The sequence below is a fragment of the Ambystoma mexicanum genome, chromosome 8 (genome assembly GCF_040938575.1).
Source record: "Ambystoma mexicanum isolate Mex_15411 chromosome 8, UKY_AmexF1_1, whole genome shotgun sequence".
In the NCBI taxonomy this organism is placed as follows: domain Eukaryota; kingdom Metazoa; phylum Chordata; class Amphibia; order Caudata; family Ambystomatidae; genus Ambystoma; species Ambystoma mexicanum.
Window position 1 is genome coordinate 64,710,141 of NC_090929.1, and position 26,299 is coordinate 64,736,439.

The window sequence follows — 26,299 nt, forward strand, 5'->3', positions numbered from 1 at the left end:
GAGTGGGGTCTGATGGTTTCTATTCTTTTAAAGAATGTCTTTCCTTCGCTCCTCTTTGTCACTTTGGTTTTGTCGTTGCTTTTAAATTCCTGAGCTATGGACAGGACGCCCTTCCTGTAAGGGAACATTCCCATGGAAAGACTAGCGGTGCAATAAGTGTCCCCTCCTCAATCAAGATGAGGAGCCCTGTAAGCTCCACAGAAAAATATAGGGCTATGACCGGCTTTTTTTATTTATTTTTTTGACGGGGGTCCTGACTCTAGAGGCTAAGTAAGTGGCAGAACAAAAATCTGTCAAGGCTACCCCATGTTAGGCAGAGTTTGTATGCAGTACCCTTTGGGACCACTACACACAACTAAGTCTACAGGTGTAAGCAAAACCAACCTTTGGTATAAGTCTGTACCGCACCGTTTTTGATAGCGAGATGAGCAGCCAGGCTTATCTCAAGAGGGGATGTGAGATTGTAAGGGTGTTACACAGAGGTCTACAATGCCAAGTTTTCAGATAGACCCATATACTCAAGGTTTCTTGGTAAACCACTTACTAATCTAATTTATTGCACAATCATTTATAAAGCATTCCCTAAAGGAGGCAACCAATATCACACAGATTATACTACAATACTAATTACTAAGCAGTTGAGCTCCCTTGAAGTAGGAGCAAAAATGCAGAAGTTAATAAAATGAATATTACAGTTACTCTAAAACAGTGTAAACACTTGGAGTTCACCAGAGGATTTGATTCAATGCAATAGGTAGGCCAAAGTCAATGGGCTAATGTCTTGTATAAGTAAAAACTGGTTTGGTATTTAAAACGCAAGAGTCTTTGCCACGGTTCTTGGAAGTAGTTCACAGAAGAAAGGTTTATATGTCTGGTCACAAGCTGACTAGACCTGCAATTTGCCAAAGGTCCACGAACTTTCATGGTGAGACGTAAGTTCTCTGTCGGGTTTTCACAGTACCTTATTTTGAAGAAAAAGATGCAACTGAAGACTAGTTCCTGCAGATCTCGCTGTTCCTGAGCCTCAGTCGTGGGGACAAGAGCAAGGACGTCGGGGGATTCCTGCGCTGCACAGGGACAGGGTCACAAAAGCTGGCAAATCTTCGATTCCGGTTGCTGTTCTTCATGCACACAAGCTGGTGTCCTTCCCCCTGGTTAATCCTAACCAGCTCCGAGAATGGTATGCAGCTGGCTTACGAGTTGATTGGTCACACCAACTCAAAGGAAGAAGTGGTCCTTGAAGGGGCTTCTCTCTCGAGATTAACTTGGCGATTCGGACCTGCAGCAGGGCTCCACCGGGCAAACTAACGGTCCAGTAGTTGCAGCAGCCGTCCTCTCCCAGATATTCTTCGGTTCTTTTGTTCCAGTGGTCGACTCTGCCTTCCAAGCCAAGAGACTCGCTTTTTAAACAGTTTTATCCCATTCATTCCAGCCTAGCTGCCACTCACCCAGCAGGGTGGCTGTCCTTGCTGGACAATCACCCAATCACGCCAAAGGGACCAAACCCGGTTTGGCGCGCAGAGACAAACACTAGAAGGACCTTTCCAAAAAGAAATGGCGAAAAAAGACCACCGGGACCCGTTTAAACAAAGGGGGCTTAGGTGCCATCTTGAAAAACATGGCTCCCACGATTTTTAGCTACCGGTGTTCGCGGTCGGGAAAAATCATGATAGTTGTAAAACCACTGCCACCTTTCCAGCACTCTATTGTAAGATAGTGTGTGCTGGGTCTAGGAATATAAAAAGAATAGTAAAGTCAATTTAACTTTACATTCTCTGGGAAACCGTAGTTTCTACCAGAGAAGGTATTTACACCTTGGGACAGCCTGGAAAGGCTTCCCTGTGTTACTACACTGGAGTGTGCTGTGTAACACACATGAAAAGAGGATGCCTATGGAGTTATCTAAAACCCCATAATCAAAAAACACAAGAGTAAAAGACATCAAAATACATGAGAGAGTGGGAAAAAATGCTCGCTCACTCTCTCCAGGAAAAATAAATCAAGTTCTCAGAAATCGAGCAAAGTTGCTGGGCGTCTCGAAGGTGAAGAGAATTAGCACATGTATGAGAATTCTCTTAGATGTACAGGGGGTGCGAAAACCTACAGGCGGCTAAAAATGATTATAAACTAGCCATTTGATCACACAAAGTGGGAAAATTACTGATAAAACAATATTTATTATCAAAGAAACATACTAAAACAAGAATATTCATCAGGAACTGAGCATATAACATACACATCTGTACATGGTGAGGTTAGTAGCACAATGGGTGATGCTTTATATACTGTCAGACATTATCAATACATTTCTTCTGTCAACATGTCTACAGTAGAAACGTACAGATAATGTTTGACAGTACATAAAGCATCACCCACTGTGCTACTAACCTCACCATGTAATTTTTTTGTTCTGTCCTGTAAGCTCCTATGTCCTAAGACGATTAAGGAGCGTTGAGGGAAACGGTTGGCAGCCTATGCTATGTTGCAGGCCGAGGGTAGCTCCCCCGCAGCTGCCGAAAGTGATGAGGAGTTAAGCGACGACCAAGGCTCCAGTTCGGACGCCATTGACCTTACATCGAAGCGCTCACGCTCCACAATGTCCGGCCCCGCTAGGCACGACGCAAGTCCTGCTATGGGGAATGTACATCCCGGCGACAGGGACGCACCCTCTATTAATAGCACGAAGTACACAACCCCCGGTACTGCCTCGACTGCTTAGTTGAAACGATCCAAAGCCCCAATGGGTACGTCAGATTCTTCGATGGCACCAGCGGATTCACGTGATCACCAGCCCTCCTTGCAACCGTTTCAGCCGCCTGCATCTAGGCATTGGGAAAGTAAGGGCGCCAGCACCAAAAGCCACGCGGCCATCAAGACGCCTTAGAAGAGCATGCCGCATAAAGCCCTGGTTGCGTCGAAATCCACAGTGCAACCGCCTACACAGTCCAAACACCTCCCAGTAACGCCCAACGTTGGTGAGAGTATCGCCTAGATTATTTTGGCGGCTGAACATAGACGGGTCTAAAGACACATCGAAAGACATATCGGAACGCCCGTAAGGGCGGAAAGATTACACTGAGCGTTCCCTGTCTTTACAACTCTGGTTGAGCAATCTCGACGTTCTAGGGAATTGGATCATCAGGAAGAGCCCTTTCCTCCTCTAGACACCTCTGGCTCCTCATCTTGGACCAGAGAAGTTTGAAGGTTGCATGGACAGGCTGGAAAGGTTTGTAGACATTTCTGAAAGGTTTGCTCATAAGAGGCCTCCTGAACAAAGCCCTTATACACCAATAGAAAAGTTCCAAAGAACCGCTGAAGTACTTCATGAAGAGGTCTTTGATCTTACTGATCAAAAAGTTTCTATTGACCCATACCTGCAGGATGATCCCTTTGATGATCCTGCCGATGATCCCAATGATAAGACCCAGGGATTGGGGCGGGGGTGGACCAGCAGTAGATAACCCACCTTGGCTGTCCCCTACCCATACCCCGTACCCTGACCCCTTATCTATGGACTCTTCCCCCTCCTCCCCATCATTACGTCAGGCATCACTTGTTGATGACCAGGTAGTGTTTAACGCCTTCATAAAGAAAGCAGCAGAACACTTCCAAATTGCCACGCAGGAGGCAGTGCCAGATTCGGATTTTGTTGAAGACATTTTAAAGGAGAAGCCTCCTGCCAGCCAGGCTATCCCTTTGCTTAATTCCATTAAGAGAATTGCCCCTTCATTATTAACACCCTCACAAACCAGGGCTATTAATCCACGGGTAGAGCAGCTTTTTCGCCCTTCCCCTACTGCAACCCCTTTATATTAGGGGGCATGCCACCCCGGATTCTCTGGTGGTCAGGACTACAAGAAAGAGGGCAGGGGTCCTCTTGTCCGTAGGTGAGGCACGGCCTGACAAAGAATTTAAGAAATTGTACGCTCTGGGAAAGGGAATCACTACTGCGGTAGCATACTCTACCTGTACAGCCAACAACACTACGCTGTTGGCCAGCTTTTCGGATGTTCAATGGAACCTGCTAAAGGAGGTCCCTGAACCTGTGCGTTCTCGCCTGCTTACAATTGTATCTGCGGGTAAGCAGGTGAACCACAACATTCTCGAGAATACTTTAGATGCTGCGGAGACAGTGGGAAGGACTTAAGTCCAGGGAATACTGCTAAAACATCACACCTGGTTGAAAAACTCTGGGTTCTAACCAGAGACTCGGGCAGCATTAATCAACAAGCCAGTGGAGGACTCCAATCTGTTCGGCAATGCCGTTGATAACTTGGAACCAAATTACCCAAAATCCCTTTCAACATAGAGTGGCAGGTTCTCGCTGTTCCTTTCGTGGGCAGTCCTAATCTTGCTCCCCTCACAACCAATATGGTTCCGGGAACAATTGGTCCTCAGGACAGGGGTGTGCCTCCTCTACCCCCTATCCACCTAGGGGACAACGCTGTGGGAAGGGAAGGGGTCATAATGCTGCCCCCAGAGGCTCCCCAGCCTCAGTCAGAAATGACTTTCAGATCTGGGTTTTCTCCCATGCCTTCCTGGTCGGGGGACGTATAACCTCAATCCTGCACACGTGGGAGGGGATTACAACAGACCAGTTGGTGCTCTTGTCACTCACGGTTACTGCATAGAGTTCAGCCGACTGCCTTGATTCAGACCGCTGAGATCAAGATGCCTAGCACCAGAATACCTGAGGATTCTGCTGCAAGAGGTCAAGATCCTGCAGGAAAAGGGCACTATTGAAGTCGTCACTCTTCTGCAGGTGAACAAGGGTATTTATTCAGTATACTTCCTTATACCCAAAAAGAATCTCGCCATGCGCCTAGTGCTAGACTTGAGACCAGCAAACAAATTTGTCAAACCTCAGAAGTTTCGAATGGTAACGCTGCTAGAGGTAATTCCTCTGCTGACGCAAGGGGATTACATCAATATTGGACATGAAAGATGCATACTTTCATATTTCAATGTTGCTGGCACACAGGAAATATCCAAGGTTCATGATGGAGGACAAGCACTACCAATTCAAGGTCCTTCCCTTTGGCATTGCCTCAGCCACAAGGGTGTTTACAAAGGTGCTGGCAGTGGCAGCAGCACACCTAAGCAGATAATCTGTCCAGGTTTACCCTTACCTCAACGACTGGCTCATAACAGGGGATTCCTACGGAACATGCCTGTCGAATACCCAAAACACGATAGACCTCTTATTCAGTCTAGGATTCTCCATAAATGAGAAGTCCAGCCTAGACCCCAGCCAAACCGAGCAGTTTCTGGGGACCCTAATTTGGACAGAAGACAGCCTCGTCTTCCCCTCCAACGAGAGGGTCCAAAACATCCTGTTTCAGATCCCTCAGTATGTAGCCAGTTGAGAGGCGACGGTACGCAAGGCCATGCGACTGTTAGGAATGATGGCATGCGGCATTTACTTGGTTCTTCACACATGTTTGTGCATGTGTCCCATGCACAGACAGTGGTGTCAGGCCAGTGGACAATGGGACGATCTAGTGGTTCTCGCAGCCCTATTTCTCTCTCTGCAGTCGTGGTCGAGGGAAAACCTCTTGAATGGGAAGACCTTCACCACCCCTGCAGTAGGAGCCACTCTCACGTAGGACGCATCTCTCACGGGATGAGGGGCTCACCTTCTTCAGACGCGCACAGCGTTTGGTCCCCAGCAGTAGCATCCAACCACATAAACCTGTTGGAACTGTTGGCGGTGTTCAAAGCACTGAAGGCCTTTCAAACAGTTGCAGGGGAAGACGTTCCTGGTCCTCAGACAGCACCACGGCCAGGTACTACCTGAACAAGCAAGGGGGAACTCACTGGCTAGGGCTATCCAAAATATCCCAGAACATTTGGAAATGGGCTCTCAGACACAAGATGTTCCTGTTGTCTCAACAAGTTTCAGGGGAACTCAGTCTTCTAGTGGACATGCTCAGCAGAGACTTCCCACTGCCCTTGGAGTACGAATGGCAGCTACACGAAGGCATAGTTGCCAACATCTTCACCAAATGGGGGTTCCCAGAGGTTGACTTGTTTTGTTTAGAGAACACACAATGCCAAGATTAGGCCTCAAGGAACCCTCGGAACCGATCCAAGGGGAATGGTCTTTGGATAACATGGTCAGGGAGATTTTACGCTACCCCCCCAACTCCCTTACTCAACGAGATTGTGCACAAGATGCACCAGGAACCAGTCACCATGATCTTGGTGGCCCCGATGTGGGCCTGCCAACCTTGGTTCTCCATTCTGATGGAGAAGTCTCTCTCTCCTCCGTTGAAACTTCCTTGCCCATACAACATGTTACCTCAGGACAAGGGGGAAACACTGCATCCATGCGCCCAAACGCTGAACTTAGCGGCCTGGCTCCTGAAGCCATAGACTTCGGGAACCTCCAACTTTGTCAGTGATGCATGGACATACTTGGAGAAGCAAGAAAGCCTAACGCCAGACATTGCTACTCCAATAAATGGAAACTCTTCGTCATCTGGTGCAATTCCAAGAGCATCAATCCCATTGACTGCTCACTTACACATATTGTGTTATACCTGACTCACTTACTAGACTCCGGCCTGGTTTTTAATTCCCTGAAGGTTCACTTAGTTTCATTCTCAGCCTACACTACGTCCCAACAGAAAGTGTCGTGGTGGAAGATCCCAGTTATTAAGGCTTTCATGGCAGGGGTTAAGAGAATTCGTCCCCCCATTTCTAACCCAGCTCCCCGATGGGACCGAAATGTGGTATTACGAGCCCTATGGGGTCTCCTTTTGAGCCTATACATAAGGCAAGTCTCAAGGCTCTTACGTACAAGACTGCCTTCCTAGTGGCAGTCACTTCAATATGGAGAGTCATTGAACAACAGGCTCTTTCAATTCTAGACCCTTTTGTTACAATTCAGAGATGAGGTGGTTCTGCACACTTACCCTCGGTTTGCACCCAAATTAATTTTGAAGTTCAATGTAACCAGTCTATAGAACTGCCAACTTTCTTCCAGAACCCCGCTAACGTGTCGGAAAGAAGCCTACACACACTAGATGTGCGCAGGGCAGTCATGTACGACCTGGAAAGAACTAAACCGCGAAGAAAAGTGAACCTTTTTTGTTTCAGTGGCAGCTGGTAGAGAAAGGGATCCTGTCTCTAAATCGGACATCTCAAGGTGAATTGTCAATTGCATCACACTCTGCTACACTCTTGTCGAGAGATCTGCCCTTCAAGCCTAGAGCACACTACTCGGGCACTGGGGCTTCCATAGCATTCATTGCAAATGTTCCTCTCGAGTCCATGTTCAAAGCGGCAACCTGGAGTTCTGTACACACCTTTACAAACCACTGTTGCCTAGATACTCACTATAGGTCTGATTCTCAGGTGCGACAAGCAGTACTAAGACATCTTTTCACTACTGTTCCTTCTTGCATCCCACTTCAACTCTGGGTGCTGCTCGCTACTCTATGCACAGCATGTGATTATAAGCAGATTAACAAGCATCAGAAAGCATGCATTACTCACCGTAATAGCATTTCTGATGATTGTATCTGCTTATATTCACATGCGCCCACCCTTCCTCCCCGCTCGGATGGAAGGAACATGGACATCTTACTACTACTACTATTCTTTTCTGTACTCACGATAGTCAAAAGGCTCCCTCACGGCAGAAAAAATACAATCTGTGGGACCTCGACTCGTGAGGGATTTTGGGTACACTACACGTCATGTTAGCGATAGTGTTAAGGGCACGCCCATGTCGATGTCCCCTTTCGATACTCGAAAGACAAGATGCAATACTCTGCAGTTACTACAAGTTGTCGGTGTTGGGCAGAATTGCATGCAGTACCCTCTGGGACCACCACATACAATTAGGACTACAGGTGTAAGCAAAACCAACCTTTGGTATAAGTCTGTTCTACAGTTTTGTGGTAGCGAGCTGAGCAGCCAGGCTTACCTCAAGAGGGAATGTGAGCAGTACAACCAATACCTGGCACTCCTTGCCCACCGCATTGCCGCTCTTTGCCCCAACTTTCAGTGCTATGCAAATGATACCCAGCTCATTTTCAGGCTACTCTCGGCCGCCTCCTCTCCTTACCTCATCTCTGACTGGCTGTCTGCCATCCATGAGTGGTGTGCTGCCAATGACCTCTGCCCTAATGCCAGTAAGACTGAGATTCTACTCATCGGCACACCCGCTCACTCCTTCCCTGCAGCTGTCTGGCCGGCCTCTCTTGGCCCTCTTCCTGCTCCCACCTTCAAGGCTAAAAACCTCTGAGTCATCTTCGACTCCACACACTCCTTCTCTCCTCACATCTCCGACGTCTCTAAGAAGTCAAACTACCAGCTGCACCTCCTCCGAGGTATCCTTCCTTTCCTCTCCTTCCCCTAGAAGCTCACGGTCTCCAGAGCCCTGGTTCTCTCTAGGCTGGACTATTGTAACAGCCTCTATCTAAATCTGCCTGCCTCTACTCTCTGCAACTTATCCAGAACAGGACTGCGAGACTTGTCCTTGGCCTCAAGCCTAGGGATCGTATCTCCAGGACTGAAATCTCTTTACTGGCTCCCAGTGGCTGTGAGGATTAAGTTCAAAACCCTCTGCATTGTCCACAAGACCTTCTGGGGCCTGGGGCCTAAATACCTTCAACTCTCTCTTCCTAAATATCTTCCTTCTCAAGCTTTTCGCTCATCCGCATGCAACTCCTTCAGGGTCAGTCGCTTCTCCAAGCAACGAGTTGGTGGTAGATCTCTCTCTCTCTCTCTCTCTCTCTCTTCGGCAGGGGCCTACCTCTGGAGCAGTCTTCCTGCCTCCCTGAAACTAGAAGCACCTCAAAACCTTCCTCTTTGCCCCTGCTTTCTCTCCCCCTCTCCCCTCCTAAATTCCTGGCAGAAAAGGCACTGGTTACCTGGCAACCCTATCTGATTCTCGGACCCAGGCCCCGCCAGTTGCCCACCTGCCCTGCCTCCCTGGCAACCCCTGCATCTGGGGACGGTTTTCTGTATCCCTACAGTCCCCCTACCAGCACATATGTCTGCACTTGCCACCAGTGGCCGTTTTTATTATCTTATTTATTCTACTATCCCATGTACTGCACTTTCTCCTCTCCCTTCCCCACACACTTTTCCCTTTCCCCCTCCCCATGCACTTGCGTGATCTGAATGATACCTGGCCTAGTAGAATCGTTGTTCTGTCTTCCCTTTGTTCCCACTCCCTTGCCTCGTCGCGCTTTGAAACACTTGTGTATAGGCGCGTTATAAATGCCATATCATATCATAATATAACATAACAAGAGCTTACACATAGGTCCAAGTAGACACTTTTACACTCAAGGTTTCTTGGTAAAACTCATTAATTTATTAGTCATTTAGAAAACATTCACTATGTGGCAACTTTGTATTATACACAAACGCACTTCAATACCAAACCAATACGTTTCTGAACAAAGTAGGCTCCCCTGAAATAGGAGCAAAATGGCATTTCAGTTACTTTCAATGGGAGTAAAAAGGCGCAAGTTAACAAAATAGATCACAAATACTTTCTTAGGCAGTGCAAATAGTTTCAGTTCACTAGAGCACTCGATTCACTTCAATAGGCCTAGGCAAAGTCAATGGATTAGTGTCTTTGATAGGAAAGAGCAGTTCTTGAAGTAAACGGTAAAGTCTTTGCCAAAGTTCTCTGAAGTAGGTTGCACGAAAAAGGATCATATGTAGGGTCACAAGCTGATTAAGCCTGCAAGTTGGGAAAGTTCTGCGAACTTTCACCGCGAGAGGTATGTTCTCTCAATCGGGTTGGCACAGTACCTTATTATGAAGAACAAGATGCAGCAAAAGACGTTGGTTCCTGGCAGTTCCTGCAGATCCCACTGTTCCTGTGCCTCAGTCGTGGGGACCAGAGGGAGGACGTCGGGGGACTCCTACACTGCACGGGATCGTCGAAAAACGTGAGTCCCCCAGCAGTTTTGCTGGATTTTTGGGGTTTATTTTTTCTCCTGCTAAGAGTGAGACTCTTTTACTCCCACTCTTAGACATGATTTGAGGTGTTCCTTTGTCTTTCCATATGTTTTATGGGCTATGGGGTCTTTTACTCCATAGGGTCTCATGTGTTTTGTATGTGGGTTACACAGCACTCTCCGTGCCGTAACCCAGGGGTGTCGTAGCAACCCCCAAACATAGACTCCATACCCTGGGACTGACTACTGTCTCCCAGGGCATGTAAAGTCACCATTGGCTTTACTAGTCCCAAATTATGAACAGAAACCAGTACAAACCATCATATTGTGGACGTACTGGTCGGGGCAATTCGATTGCCCCAGGGTCTGTTGTTCGAGGGGGCACGTCTCCGTCCCCCCTGATCGAGTTTTGGCTGGTGGCAGTGGATACTAATTTTTATATTCGACCGCAAATGTATCTCTATGGGATTTTCCCATTGTTCGAGGCTACCAACTTTAATTATTTAATTCTTATAGCCTCGAACATACCGCCGGTTTATTTAATATTAATTCACCGGTTGGTATTTTTTGCAAGAACTAGATTCTAAAATGGCGTTTGTGTTCTCTTCTGTGACTCCAACCCAAGTTGAGCCCTTTGTTCCATTTTTTGGCGGGCATCTCCACAGAAGCCTCCAAAAGTGGTGCCACTCTGTCTGGGTACCACAGGGGGTGTGGGAGGGGGCTTAGGCACCCTGGACTGAGTTGCCTTGGCAACTCAAGTCGCTCTCTTATGTGATTGGCCCAAGTGGTGAACCGGCCTGCTCACCACTTAGCATGTTTGATTGGCAGCTAGGCTAAATGAATGGGGGTTTGCTGCATAAAAGCAGGGCTTTGGGGACTGGAACTTCATAAGTCGCCACAGGACCTAAGAATCCGAGGAGGGAGACGCTGAGCTGACCTGCAACGAAGACACCACCGGTGGAGCCCTGCTGAACCGTCTCACCACTTTTCCCAATGACAGAGATCTCCAGTCCGGAGAGTCTTCTTCCTTTGACTGGTGGGGATAACCAGTTTTGCCTTCTTTTCACCTTCCTGGAGCATCTCGTGGCCGCCTTGCCCGTGCCAAGCACCCCGGCAACCGGAACACCACGGTTTACCACTACCACGAAGAGAAGGGTAGTACCTTTTAATCGAAGAACTCCGCGGCTGGTTTCTTCCCTGGCAGTGCAACAACCTTCATCTTTCCTCAATGGCGAGACTTCTCTTCCTCTGGACGAAACACCGACTTGCACCCGCTGCCAGGAACAACTGCCCCCGCTGGAGCTTCCTTCACACTTAAGGTACTGTGTCCCGCCTGGCTTCCCTTGCGACAGATGGTTCGGGGTGACAGTAAAGCCTCGACTTTCTAACCTGGGCTGGCCTGGGACAACCTTGCTAACTTTTCCTGACTTTAATTTCATCCTTTTTGTGCGAACTATCTACAAGACTCTTTGGGCATAACACCACTTTGTGAACCTGGACCCCTTCTGCTTGCTCTCTCCAAGAGTGGGCCTTGCAATTGACTTCCTTGCTCTCCAGTAGAACTCTGTCTACCCTGCCTTACTGTGGTTATTTCAAAAGTATTGAAATTTGTGTGCTTCCATAACTCTGCCCTTTTCCCTCCCTTTTTTATAACTTATTAGAGTTCAATCTTATGTTAAGCGCTCACCTCTGTCTGAAAATAAGTGGTGTTGCTCACTAAGACGTGTCTAATAAGTAATTAGGGTTGTATATATATTTCTGATGCTTGTTAATCTGCTTAGAATCACATGCTGTGCATAGGTCCGACATCCAGTGGTCACTGCGGAGTATTGCATCTTGTTTTTCGTAGTTGAAAGGGGACGTCGACCGGGCGTGTCTGAAATACTATCCCTATAGTGACGTGTGTTGTACCCACAATCCCTCACGCGTCGAGGTCCCTCAGATTGTTTTTTTCCGCCCAGCTACTGGTCGCCTTTACGCGGAGCTCCTCGAGAGACATTGCACATTCCATCTCCTCGACCTTTGGTCGTCTTTTCCTGTTTAAAGATTTAATATATCGATCCCTCCCTCGACGCAGTGGTGAAGCTGTCTCCGCCGAGCAAGATCTTCGACGGAGGGGATGAGCGGAGGAGATCCGTCGGCATTGCCGAACACGTGGCCTGGCCTCGCAGGCCAAATACATTAGGGAGAGTGGGCTCGTGGGACATCTGATTCTTTTTCTGAGAATGCCTTTCCTTTTCCCCTTTCTTTCCCTTGGGGTAGTTATCACGCTTTATTGCCTCGGCTATGGAGAGGACACCCTTTAGGTTTTGCCCACTTTGTAAGGCAAGTTTACTTGGAAGGACAAGCATTCACGGTGTAACCGCTGCTTGCCCCTCGATCACGTAGAGGAGGGTTGCTCGGCTTGTCGGCTTCTAAAGCCAAAGACTCTAAAAGACCGTAGGGTCAAGAGGTGGGCGGCCTACGCTATGTCGAAGGCCGGGTCTTCACCCGCCGCTGCTACCACCGACAGTGACGAGGAACGTGATAACACAACCTCCGCTACGGAAGTCGTACACCCCTCTAAAGAGCGCTCGCGCTCTTCGTCGTCTGTCCCCGGCCCCGACGGGCTCGGCTCACGCCCTGCTTATGGGGATGAACACCCCGGCGACACGGACGCACAAGATACAACACATAAGCACACAACCCATAGCTCTTCTTCGTCGAAGACGAAGAAAGCATCAGCGCCCAAGGAGACGCAGGTTATACCGGCGGCCTCCTCGGACCGTTCGGGTTCGAAGCCCCTCTCGCAGCCGCGACCAGCGACTGGGCTTTCGGCAAATAAGGGCGCCGCCCCCAAACCATCGGCCGGCGCGCACCAGCAGAGAGCGCACGCCGCCGTAGAACGTTCGACACCCGTAACGTCCAAACCACAGCCCTCCGCTGACAAACGAGTCACAGAGAGCTTGGCGAGGATAGTTGTAGCCGACGCCCAGAAGCGTACGCCGAAAGACACGTCGAGCGCTACGCAAAGGTCGAAAGACGCCGAAAAAGCCCGAAGAAAAACAGGGACTACCCCCTTCAGTTGAGGGTACCCCAAGCACACCGGAAGGCTTTTCGGAGGGCGATGGGACACTTTCCTCGACGTTGTGGGAGAGGTCGAGCCGTTTTCAGCAAGAAAACACTAATTTTCCACCGCTAGACCGCTCAGGGGTAACCCATGAAACCATGGAAAGGCTCCATCTCTGCATGGAGAGAATGGAGAGGTTTATGAACACCCAGAACCCTTCCACTCCCAAGAGAACAAGAGAAGGGCCTCAGGAGGACCCCAGGGCCAAATACCCGAGGCAGGATACAGCCTTTGACATCCATAATGTGTATGACCTCACTGGTGAGGAACAATACTTAGAAGAGGAGGATGATTTTGTGGACAATGAAGAAGGACAGAACCAAGAGGGGAAGGTCTGGAAGACAGCCCTGAAATGGTAGGAGAAGGCTTCGGAGAAAATCCAGAAGAAGGACCTTCTCATCCCTGGCAATCCCCATCAGGATATTCGGACACTGATGTCCTGAACCTAAATCCTCCAGACAATTCACCTGTCAGAAACACGTCTCCCATTGACGATCAGCCCACATTCAATGCCCTGTTGCGCAGAGCAGCAGCACATTTCGAACTGGACACTGGGGAGATCTCTCCGGAAATGGACTTTGTGGAAAGAGTAATTAAGGAGAAACCCCCAGTCAGCCAGACCATTCCCCACCTCGCTTCAGTGAAGAGAAGAATCATCCCTTCGCTATCCACACCCGCACTAATCAGAGGAGTTAATCCAAGGATTGAAAAACTTTTCACTCCTTCACCCTCAGACCCGCTGTACATAAGGGGACATTCCATTCCGGATTCCCTTGTAGTATCTAATGCAAGGAAGAGGGCAGGGGTGCCGCTGTCCACCAGTGAGGCACCACCTGACAAGGAGGGCAAGAGGTTATATGCCCTTGCTAAAAGGGTCACATCCTCGGCTGCCTTTTCGGCAAGAATTGCGAACAACAATTCTTTGCTAGCCAGCTACGCGGACGCTCAGTGTGCCAAACTGCGCAAGGACGCCGAAGAAGCGCCGGAACCATTACGTACACGCCTGCTTTCAACTATTGGCGAAGGAACCCATGTCAACCAGAGTATTGTAAAGAACTCTCTGGATGCTGCTGAGACAGCGGGATGTTCCCTGGTTCAGGGAATACTCCTAAAACGCCATGTATGGCTGCGCAACTCAGGGTTCAAACCGGAGACACAGGCGTCTTTAATAAATAAACCTGTTGAGGACGCAAACCTCTTCGGGAAGGCGGTGGATGAGGCTCTGGAAATGGCTAAAAAAGAGTTTGATACTATCAAAACTCTTGACCAGATCTCTAAGCCCACTATCAGACGCGGCTATGGCAACACACGCTTTTTTCGTGGCCAACGCCAAAAGCAGAATCAGCAGCAACAGTACCCTGCCTCCAGTTACCAGACCAATAGTGGGCAGTACAGCCAAAGAGGACAGTGCAGGGGCAAGGGGAGAGGGCGGGGGTCCACCCCCAGAGGCTCCCAAGCCCCCAACAACACCAAGTGACAAGAAGATTCGCGTCCCCTCCCATGCAACACCGGTCGGGGGCCGGATAACATCCTTTCTTCCAGCATGGGAGGGAATAACGTCAGACCGCTGGGTACTTTCCACCGTAGCCCACGGATACTGCATCGAATTCAACAGTTCCCCAACATACAGACCCCCGAGGGGACGACACATGACACCGGAACACCTTGCCATCCTTCTCCAAGAAGTACAACAACTGCTGAAAAAAGGAGCCATAGAGGTTGTGCCTCTATCTCAGGTAAGGGAAGGTATTTATTCAGTGTACTTCCTTGTACCCAAAAAGGATCTAACCATGCGCCCTGTATTAGATCTGCGCCCAGCGAACAAGTTTATCAAACCCCAGAAGTTTCGTATGGTAACCTTACAGGAAGTGATCCCACTGCTATCACAGGGAGATTACATGACAACATTGGACATGAAAGATGCATACTTTCATATTTTAATGTTGCCAGCGCACAGAAGATACCTCAGGTTTATGATCGAGGGCAAACACTACCAGTTCAGAGTGCTACCCTTCGGCATAGCATCAGCACCAAGGGTATTCACGGAGGTACTGGCAGTGGCAGCGGCCCACCTGCGCAGGTTGTCCATCCCAGTTTACCCTTACCTCGACGACTGGCTCATAACAGGGGATTCTTACGAAACCTGCTTCTCCAATACCCAAAAGACTGTAGACCTTTTGTTCCAGTTGGGCTTCTCCATCAACGAAAAGAAGTCCAGCCTAGACCCCAGCCGAATCAAACAATTCCTTGGGGCTCTAATTTAAACAAAGGACGGCCTCGTCTTCCCCTCCAACGAGAGGGTCCAAAACATGCTGTTTCAGATCCCTCAATATGTGCCCGGTGACGCAAAGCAATGCGCTTGCTAGGCATGATGGCGTCGTGTATTTATTTGGTACCTCACGCGCGCCTGCGCATGCGCTCTATGCAAGAGTGGCTCAACAGCCAGTGGTGTCAGGCCAGCGGATTATGGGACGATCCAGTGGTGGTCTCGCAGGCCTTAGTTCTCTCGCTACGATGGTGGACAAAAGAAAACCTGGAAAGAGGGAAACCTTTTGCCACACCCGCGGCGGAAGCCACTCTAACCACAGACGCATCCCCAACAGGATGGGGGGGCTCACCTATCCCATCAGACTGCTCACGGAGTGTGGACTCCGAACGTAGCATCCAAACACATAAATCTACTGGAGCTACTAGCTGTGTTCAAGGCGCGCTAAAAGCCTTCCAGGAACACCTACAGGGCAAAACGGTGTTGGTCCTTACAGACAGCACCACAGCCATGTACTACATCAACAAGCAGGGGGGCACCCACTCTCCGGGACTGTCCAAACTGGCCCAAAATATATGGAAGTGGGCTCTCAAACAAAACATGTTCCTACTGTCAGAACATGTACCAGGGGAACTCAATCTGCTGGCAGACAAACTCAGCAGAGATTTCCCCCTGCCCGAAGAGTACGAATGGCGACTACACGAAGACATCGTCTTCGACGTCTTCACACAATGGGGATTCCCAGAAATAGACCTATTCGCAACCCTGGAGAACTCACAATGCCTAAGTTACGCCTCCAGGTACCCCCAGAACCAATCCAAGGGGAACGGTCTGTCGATGCAATGGTCAGGGAAATTTGTTTACGCTTTTCCCCCGACTCCCCTTCTCAACAAGGTGGTGCACAAGATGCACCAGGAACAAGTAACCATGATACTGGTGGCCCCAATGTGGGCCCGACAGCCATGGTTCGCTCACTTAATGGAGATGTCTCTATCTCCCCCAGTGAAACTCCCCTGCCCGTACAACATGCTGTCACAAGACAAGGGCAGGACTCTGCATCCATGCCCCCCAGAACATGAACTTAGCAGCTTGGCTCCTGAGATCATAGAATTCGGACATCTACTGCTCCCGCAGAAATGTATGGACATTCTCAGGGAAGCCAGAAAACCTAACACTCGCCACTGCTACTCTAGCAAGTGGAGGAGATTTGTCATCTGGTGCAGAGGGGAAGGCATCAACCCAATTGACTGCTCTCCCACACATATTCTATACCTGACCCACTTGTTGGATTCAGGTCTAGCGTTCAATTCCATTAAAGTCCACCTAGCGGCACTTTCTGCATACACCACTTCCCAACTCAAGGTGTCGTGGTGGAAGATCCCTGTTATAAAGGCCTTCATGGAGGGAATAAAGAGAATACACCCCCCGATAGCTGACCCAGCTCCCGGATGGGACCTTAACGTCGTACTTACCAGACTCATGGGCTCACCTTTCGAACCCATGCACAAAGCATCTCTTAAAGACCTCACTCTTAAGACTGCTTTTTTAATAGCTATCACCTCCATCAGGAGGGTAAGTGAACTACAGGCTTTCTGTTCTAGACCCCTTCGTTACAGTTCACAGAGATAAGGTGGTTCTACGCACGCACCCAAGGTTTGCTCCGAAGTTCATATCGAAATTCCACGTAAACCAGTCTATAGAACTGCCAACATTCTTTCAAAATCCTTCCAACTTGGGAGAAAAAACTCTGCATACACTAGATGTGCGCAGAGCGGTCATGTTCTACATGGAAAGAACCAGACCACTGAGGAAGACTAATCAGTTCTTCGTCTCGGTGGCAGCAGGAAGAGAAGGAGATGCAGTTTCAAAGTCCACTATTTCTAGATGGATTGTTCAATGCATCACTCTCTGCTATACTCTTGCTAAGAGAGAACTGCCCTTCAAGCCTAGAGCACACTCTACTCGAGGCACGGGGGCGTCCATAGCATTCATTGCAAATGTTCCCCTTGAGTCCATCTGCAAAGCGGCTACCTGGAGTTCTGTGCACACCTTTACAAAACACTACTGTCTAGATGCACACTCGAGATCTGACTCCCTGGTGGGTCAGGCAGTACTAAGACATCTTTTCTCTACTGTTCCTTCTCATAGCCCACCGCCAACTCCGGGTACTGCTCGCTAGTCTATGCACAGCATGTGATTCTAAGCAGATTAACAAGCATCAGAAGACAATGCATTACTTACCGTAAAAGCATTTCTGATGATTGTATCTGCTTAGATTCACATGCACCCACCCTTCCTCCCCGCTCGGATGGAAGGAACATAGACTTCCTTTTATATCTCTCTTTTCTGTACTCACTCACGTCTAGAAGGCTCCCTCAGGGCAGAAAAATACAAACAGAGGGACCTCGACGCGTGAGGGATTGTGGGTACAACACACGTCACTATAGGGATAGTATTTCAGACACGCCCGGTCGACGTCCCCTTTCGACTACGAAAAACAAGATGCAATACTCCGCAGTGACCACTGGATGTCGGACCTATGCACAGCATGTGAATCTAAGCAGATACAATCATCAGAAATGCTTTTACGGTAAGTAATGCATTGTCATATATATATATAATAGTGACTGTGTGCTGAATTTACCTTTCTCTTTATGCTAGTGTAATTTACAAGTGTGACTTTAAATAATTATATACTTTTACACCAAAGCTCTGGTCAGTGTTTGCTTGTGCTACTGTATCTCTATACCTATTGTGTATACTCTATATACTGCCTAACTCTTCTTGAGGGAAGTCTGACTGCTCAGCCACAGCTACCAAGTGAATCTGTGTTATACAGACTGCTACCAAGTGGGTTTACTGCCAAACACCTGTAGTCTTAAGTCTTTTGCAGTGGTCCCTAAGGGAACTGCACAGGTTTCTGCCTAACAAAATGGAGTCGCTTCAGTTCCAGTATCTGTTAATCAAGCACACAAGCTGGTGTCCTTCCGCCTGGTTAATCCTAACGAGTTCAAAGAATGGAATCCAGCTGGCTTACAAGTTGATTGGTCCCACCAACTCAAAGGAAGAAGTCGTCCTTGAAGGAGCTTCTCTGATGAGTTGAAGTTGGCAATTCGGACCTGCAGCAGGGCTTCACATGGCAAACCAACGGTCCAGGAGTTGCAGCAGCCGTCCTCTTCCAGCTCGTCTTTGGTTCTTACGTTCCAGTGGTCGACTCTGCTTTCCAGTCCAAGAGACGCGCCTTTTAAACAGTTTTCTCCCATTCATTCCAGCCTAGCTGCCACTTAACCAGCAGGGTGGCTATCCTTGCAGGACAGTCAGTCAGCCAATCATGCCAGAGTGCATTTGGGTCTCCTAGGAGACTAAGCACAGGGAGTTTCGGGCACCTCCCGCACTTCCTGCCCACCCCTGACACTCAGACGCCAGAGGCGGTCTTCAGTCCTGAAGCCCGCCAAAGACATAGAAACAAGGGGACCAAACCTGGTTTGACGCGCAGAGGCAAACTCTAGAAGGACCTCTCCGAAAAGAAATGGCGAAAAAAGACCGGGACCCGTTTAAAGAAAGGGGCTTCAGGCGCCATCTTGAAAAACATGGCTCCCACGATTTTTAGCTACCGGTGTTCGCAGTCGGGAAAAATCATGGTAGTTCGTTGTAAAACCACTGCCACCAGCCATTTCTATAGAAAGGGGTAGCATTTGACTGCTACATGAGTTTCTAGACACAGGGGATACTAGGTAACCACTCCAGCACTCTATAGGAAGATACTAGTAAAGTCAATTTAACCATGCATTCTCAGTTTATCCCAGAGAAGGTATTTAAATCTTTGGGAAGTCTAAAAAGACATCCCTGTGTCACTGCACCGAGGGTGCTGTGTAACGCACATTAAAAGATGCCAAAGTGATCTTAAAACTCCATAATCAAAGAACACAAGAGTAAAACATGCATCAAAATACATGAAAGTGTGGGGGAAAAAAGGCTCACGCTCTTTCCAGGTAAAAGTCCTCAAAATCCAGCAAAGTTGCTGGTATTCTCTAAGGTGAAGGGAATTAGTAATTTTTTGAGAATTCTCCCTAACAGTCGGACTATATGCACAGCATGTGAATCTAAGCAGATACAATCATCAGAAATGCTATTACGGTGAATAATGCATGTCATATGGGTATTACTTACATTGAATTAGGTGTGTGCCGTCCAAAAATAAGTTACCAGAGTTACTGGTTATCTCGATATGATACAGATTAAATCTGATACAAACTAAAGAAACTACCTGGTGTAAAACTCTAAAAGCAGACCCACAGACATGTCTACGTAATGAAGAACATTCTATTGAAGACACAAGACATTTGATGATGGATTGCTTAGTCTTTGAGAGCCAGAGATCAGTAATAATGTATGTTATCAAGAAATATGGCCACAGATCAAATGATCTATGGTGGAAAATGTTACTAGCTAACGAGAAGACACCTAGAACTCTGGCTCTCGTTAAACTGTTAATTATCAAGGGACAGCTCTCGGCGGCTAATTAGATGAAATAATTTTTGTTCATGATGTAGTTACTTTTAATTTCTTTCTTATTCGTTTGAAGTGAAAATATGTGATCAAAGGTTGTCAAATGTATAACCATATAATCATGTTAAATAAAAAGTGTTTCACTGATCTCAAAAGCACCTGTAATTGAATATTACATAGTTAGGTTTTAACCACCTGGTATAAATGTGTGTTATCAAAAAAGTAGTTATAGGTTTTTACTGTACCCGGAATAAGTGTTCCACTATTAACAAAAAGTATATTGTCCAGTTGACTAATTGTGATTTGTACTGAGTCACTGTACAACTGGTAGGGTCTACTACCCTTGCATTACCGAATGTAATTATGAAAGAAACCATTGGTTTTTATTCCCCAAGAATAGGTGTGAACTATACTGAATGTGTATGAAAAGGTTTTGACTTTCTTAGTACTGCCGGGTGTTCCAAATAAGATTTATACTTTGGTCTGTGTACCTTCAAGTATAGTGTTGTTTTTATAATTGTGGTTACAATTGTAAGTAAAGGCAATTTCACTTCACTGCTCTTGGAAACAGTAGTTTATCCCAGAGAAGGTATTCAAACCTTTGGAAAATCTGAAAGACTTCCCTGTGCCACTGCACTGAAGGTGCTGTGTGACACAATGTTAATAATGATGCCTTTGGGAGTTTGTCAGGCTCCATAATCAAAAGAAACACACAGCTCAGAAATCACATTAAAATACATGAGAGAGTGGGAAAAAGAAAAGGGTCTCTCTGCAGGTTAAACAAAAATCAAGTCCTCAAAATCCAGCATAGTTGCTGGGGATCTCTAAGGTGGAGGGAATTGGTACATTTCTGAGAATGCTCCTCAACACCTAGCCATTGAAGTCACCACTTATTACTTACCTTCAAGAAGTGCTTCAGCTCCCCTCGATTTTGCTAAAGTGACATTGGCTGTCCTGGCTTCCCGAAAGACTCTTCCAACCTCTGACTGTGTGCCTTAACTATACCTCCAAAAAGTCACACATTCTCTACTTGTATAGCTCGGAAAGGGTTAATCTACATTGCATTGGGGGTTCAAAAGTACTTACCGGCTTAAGAATATTTGTTAACCATTGTTTTATTCCCTAACCTTTTCCTTTTTGACACCAAACTCCGTATTCTTCTAAATGTACCAGGTAGGGGGGGGGGGTGTTTGTTATCCCAAAAGGGTATCTACTTACCTGAAACTGAAGGAGTGTATTTTATTGTTGCATATTGCCCTTTCTAAAGGAGGCTTATTTTAAAACTTACAAATGAATTAATAATTAAGAAACCTGGAGCAAAAGCGTCATTTGAATACTTGTCACTGTGAATCTCTACAGCTCTCATTGACCCCTCTTGAGATAAGTCTGGCTGCTCAGTCACTCTACCAACTTGTGTATTACAGACATGGGTTCCCTATTGCCAAGAGGGCAGAGCTGGTGTAGTCTCCCACAGGGTTACTACATTCAATCCTGCCTAACAGTGTGTTCTAGTCAACGCTTTCCGGGACAGATGCTTAAGCACTGCGACCGTCCAAAACTAGATCATGCGTCCGGAAGTGACCTCTGCGGCCACATCCCAGGGACCTCACTCGACCGGAGGAAGCACAGAACATGTCCCCCACAGGTTCTGAAACCTCAGCAGTGGTGTCTAGAGAAATCTATGGGGGTTAAGTAACCACACCAGTTCTAATCCCCCCTCCAAACCCCCAAGACCTCTATCCTCCATATGGTTGCAGTAGCAGAACGTCCTGTCCCTATCTCGTTTTCCTGACTTCGATCGGCAGAGAATTATTCATGGATCCTTTCCTGGGCTATCCTCTTGTAGTGGGATTGAGGCAGCCGCTTAACTGAACTTTGCTTAACTTTTTGTATCTTTGGGTTGCTACTACTGGCATTGTCCAATCACATAGTAAACCTACCTGAAAAGTATAACTTTGGAACTGATGACTTGAGGGCACGAGACCCCAATCCTTTTTAGGATTGGATTTTCTGTACTAAGGAATTATTGTAGTGTTGCTCCAAATGTTTGTACTGTGTTGTATGCATCGCTCTACTTGTATTGCACTGGTTATTGAATCCTCTGCCTTTCTTCTCCTAACGCAAATGTATATATGTATTTTATGCTGAACTGCTCTCTTGGCACCGTGCACCTGGCCACCCTCTGTCCCCTGGGCCCAGGTACTTGTTCACCCTGCCACCCTCCTGGCCACCCCTTGCACTTGTGGACTGTATCTGTACTCCTACAGTTCCCCACACCCCCATTTTCCTCTTTTTTTTTCCTGCACTTATGAGACTTGCCCAGTCTGCTGCCTTAAACACAGAACTTTCTGACTGCACTACCACTGTTTATTGCCTCTACTATCTATTTATTTTTATTTATTATTTATGTTTCTTCTCTGCTCCGCACTTTCCACTCTTCCCCCTTCCATGCACTTTTCTCCTTTACCATGCACTTGCGCGTTCTCAATGTCACTGGGCCTAGTAAGATAGTTTTGTTCTCCCCCGTTTCCCTCCCTTGCCTTGTTGCGCTTTGAAACACTTTGTGTACGAGCGCGATATAAATTATCATATAGCAAGTGTGACCATTTTTGCCTAGAGGTTTCATTACTTAGTGTGTCTCTTAAAGTGCTAATAAACCATTGTATGTTTCTATTCACTCCAGGGTTGATGTTAGAATTCATCTTAACAGTTGGCCTCTTCGGTGGCGGGGATGACATTTTATCTCAGTTGCTAGAAGTAATTTCTGTGTACTCTCACATCTGGTTGTAGGCACTGACATGTGCTTTTTTTCAGGTCCCAGGTGTACATGCACCCCAGCCTCTCGCAGCCCAATGCCATGGTGCTGACTGGTGGCACTGCTCTGAAGCCTTCCTACTCTGCCTTCCCAGCCATGCAGCCTCTAGAGATGGTAAAAGGCCAGTCTGCATCCCCTTACCAGCCGATGAATGGAAACCAACCCATGGTGTACGAAAGCCAGATGAACCAAGCCTCACAGATGATGGACTCTCAGCTCACGCAGGTTTGCCTGTGCACACTTTCTCTTCCACACCTCTACCCTGCTTTCTTTGAAACCTTTAGTCGTTTATAGTACAAAAGACCAGAGTGTAGTTGGAAATGAAGAAAGGCTATGTGTTGTAAGTATGTTTTGGATCTCCTACTCCTTTGCAGTCAAATTCTTGTTGTTTGTCTGCCTGAGTACTGGTCTGAAGATTTTACAAGTCCTTTCATGAGGGCTTAAGAGGATCACCTGTTGGTGGTTGGCAAGTCTTCCCTTACATTACTGCCGACTTTCATAGTGGTAGCTGGCAGAGCAGGCCAAGCTTCACTCTCAGGAGGGGAGGAGGTAGTAAAATACACTTTACACTCGTATGCAAACAATTGAATACCCATACACTATTATAGCAAAAATATACTCTATATGAAGCTGTGCATTAAGGAAATATCTACATTAAAGGAGAGTACTGAAAATGAGAAATGTATTAAAGTAGTACGGTGACCCCTAGAGGATGCCAACTACAACTAGTATGCTGCACTTATCAGTTAAGTAATACTGTTCAATACATTTTGTAAAACTTAGGAAAGCTTGTCCATAAAGAATAGGACTGAATCAATGAGCACCTCCTAATTATAGAGAATACATTATTTTAACTTCCTGCAGAAGCTCCAGGTACTGTGTTGGTAATGAACACGATACTGGGCATGAGTTTAAGGGAAGTGCACTTAAATAAAGATAAAGAGGGGATGTTGAAATACATTTCCATTAAATCTGGGGCTCTGCAGCTTGATGAGACAAACCTGAATGGTGCAGTGGAATAGTGGGAATATGACGTACAATGGTATGCCTGCCTTTATTAATGATACCTATACCCATCTCGAACTTTATGAATGTGCTGTTATCTAAAGGCATGAAAGGACGTCTGGTTGTGGAGGAAGAATCCCCAACTATATCTGCCAGATCAAGGGGAAGGGATTCTTTATGTTATGACCTTTCTGGGTAGGAACGGGTTATTCAGTACCCTTTGGGTGCACTACAACAACCCTGACCACCTGGCAATAGAAGCCCAACCTTTGGTAGAAGTCTTTACTACACAAGTTGGTAGTGTTGAACAGTCAGGCTTATCTCAAGAGGGGTCAATGTGAGCTATAAGAGAGTTACACAGAGATTCACAGTGACAAGTATTCAAATAAACACTTACACACAAGGTTTCTTAAATAAACAATTATTCATTTATCAGTAAGAGTATTCCTTCTTCAGAAGGGACCAATATAAAAGCAACACACAAATGCTCTCCAACTACACACTCTTAGTTTCTAAATCAGTAAAGACTGTTTTGGGATGGCCCAAAGTCAACCTACACCCTCAAGTGACTTCAATAGCTAGGGTGCCGGGGACATTAATATCTTACTGTAGCATTTAGAACATTCTTAGGAATTGGTCAAAGGAAAATGTTATTAGAACAAACACGAGATCACAAATATTCTTAAGCAGGAAATAATAAATTGGATTCCCTAAGCAGAGTCATTCAGTGTAATAGGTTAAGCCAAAGTCAATGGGCAAATGTTTATATGAGCTGAAGCACTTCTGGTAAGTAAGAAAAGGTTTTTGCACAATGTTTGAGAAGTCTTTGAAGAAAAGAAGAATCAATGTAGGGCCACAAGCTGTTTAGACTTATGTTAAAGGACATTTGTACTGTGCACTATCACCACCGGAGTGGTCTCCTGGCACTCTGGTGGCTCTGAAAGAGGAGGGGAGATTGAGTTAGTGGGAGGAAGCAGGAAAAGTGCAAGAGAGCAGTGATGTACTTTTGGCGGCCTCAGCCCGGTGTGTACTCTATAGCAAGAGGTAAGTTATCTCTGACTTTACAGTACCTTTTGGATTGAAGAAAAAGTGCAGCAGATGACTCCTGTGCAGATCTCACTGTTCCTGGGGCTCAGTCATGGGGACAAGAGGGAGGACTTCTGGGGACTCCTGCACTGCAATGGGACGGTCACCGCTGGCAACCAGGACATTTTTTTTTAAAAGTGACACTTCAGTGATTCAGCTCCTCGCGACTACCGCAAATAGCAACACTGCAGATCCTGGCTGTCGAGATGGACTTTCTTTTCTTCTGGAGTCCCGCACTCTGTTGAGGGGGCTCGGGCTCAGTCAGTCCTGCTTCCTGGGAGTCCAGAGGATGTTCCTGGAGCTCTTGGCCAGCTTAAAACCAACACACACAATCTGGTGTTCCTCTCCTTGGCTATTCAGTTTCCAACAGCAACTCTGTGGAAATTCAACCAGCTCTGAGAAGATGTTCAGGTGGCTTACTTTGGAGTTGATTGGTCCCACCAACCCAAGGGGAGACCCACCAACCCAAGGGGAGAAGTTGTCCTTGCAGGGGCTTCTCTGTCGATATGAATTTTGAGTTTTTGGAGTTTGAGCACAGCAGCAGGGCTTCACCAGGCAAACCAAGAGTCCTCTTCAAGTTCTTCTTCGGTTCCTTCATCCAGTGGTCGACTCTGCCTTCCAAGCTAAAAGCCTCACCTTTTATTCAGTTCTCTCCCATTCATTCCAGCCTAGCTGTCAGTCACCCAGCAGGGTACTTGCCGGACAGTCAGCCGGCCAATCACCACAGAGTGCATTTGGGTCTCCTAGGAGACTAGGCACAGGGAGTTTCGGGCACCTCCCTCAATTCCTGCCACCACCAGACACCCTGCAGCCAGAGGCGGGTATCACTCGTGAATCCTGCCAAAGGCAAAGCGAACGTCGGGACCAAACCTGGTTTGGTGTGCAGAGTAAATCTCAAGCAGGACTTTTCCTCAAATAAATGTCGTAAAAAGACGATCAGGGCCATTTTGACAAAAATGGCACCCTTGGGTGCTTTACTGTGGCTGCGAACGCAGCCCGTGGTAAAAGCGCATCACGGCAGTTAAAAGTAGACCACTGCCACCAGCCATTCATCGAGGAAAGGGTAACCTAAAATAGTTACATGAGAAGCTAGACAAAGGGGGGATACTAAGTAACCCCTCCAGTGCCCTATTGTAAGATAGTGTGTTCTGGGTCTAGAAAGTTACAAATGTAAGTAAAGTCAATTTTACTTTACTGCTCTTGAAACAGTAGTTTATCCAAGTGAAGGTATTTAAACCGTTTTATTTATAAATTATAATCGTCCTTGACACAAATAAGGAACATTTTTGCAACCTTCACTTTCAACATCAAGGCAGCTGTCTAAAGGTTTACAATATTTTCCAGCATGGGGTCTGGCATGGATTCACATGCTCATGAATATGCTCATGAATATTACCCGTCGGGCTGGGAATCCCTGGTAAAAGAAAAATCAGTTTCACTTAAAAACTGCATTTCTCCTTTAAACCAATCACTGTCCTCTGGGTCATGCTGCCCCCACCCAATGTCAGTCCTCTCCCTAAGGCCCTTCTCTGGCAGCCATCTTCAGATTTTTACTGCACGCTTCAGTGTTGGGAGTCCTCAAG

The 26,299-nt window shown here is 47.2% G+C and overlaps 1 protein-coding gene across 8 annotated transcripts in view; it reads left to right on the forward strand.

The window, feature by feature from the left end:
- Positions 1 to 26,299, forward strand: part of PRRC2B (proline rich coiled-coil 2B) — a 1,218,749-nt gene that overhangs the window by 1,130,613 nt on the left and 61,837 nt on the right. For all 8 annotated transcript variants that reach the window (XM_069609284.1, XM_069609287.1, XM_069609286.1 and 5 more), the window contains one exon: positions 22,625 to 22,850. In XM_069609284.1, coding sequence (XP_069465385.1) covers positions 22,625 to 22,850 — 226 coding nt within the window. The remainder of the gene's footprint in view (positions 1 to 22,624; positions 22,851 to 26,299) is intronic.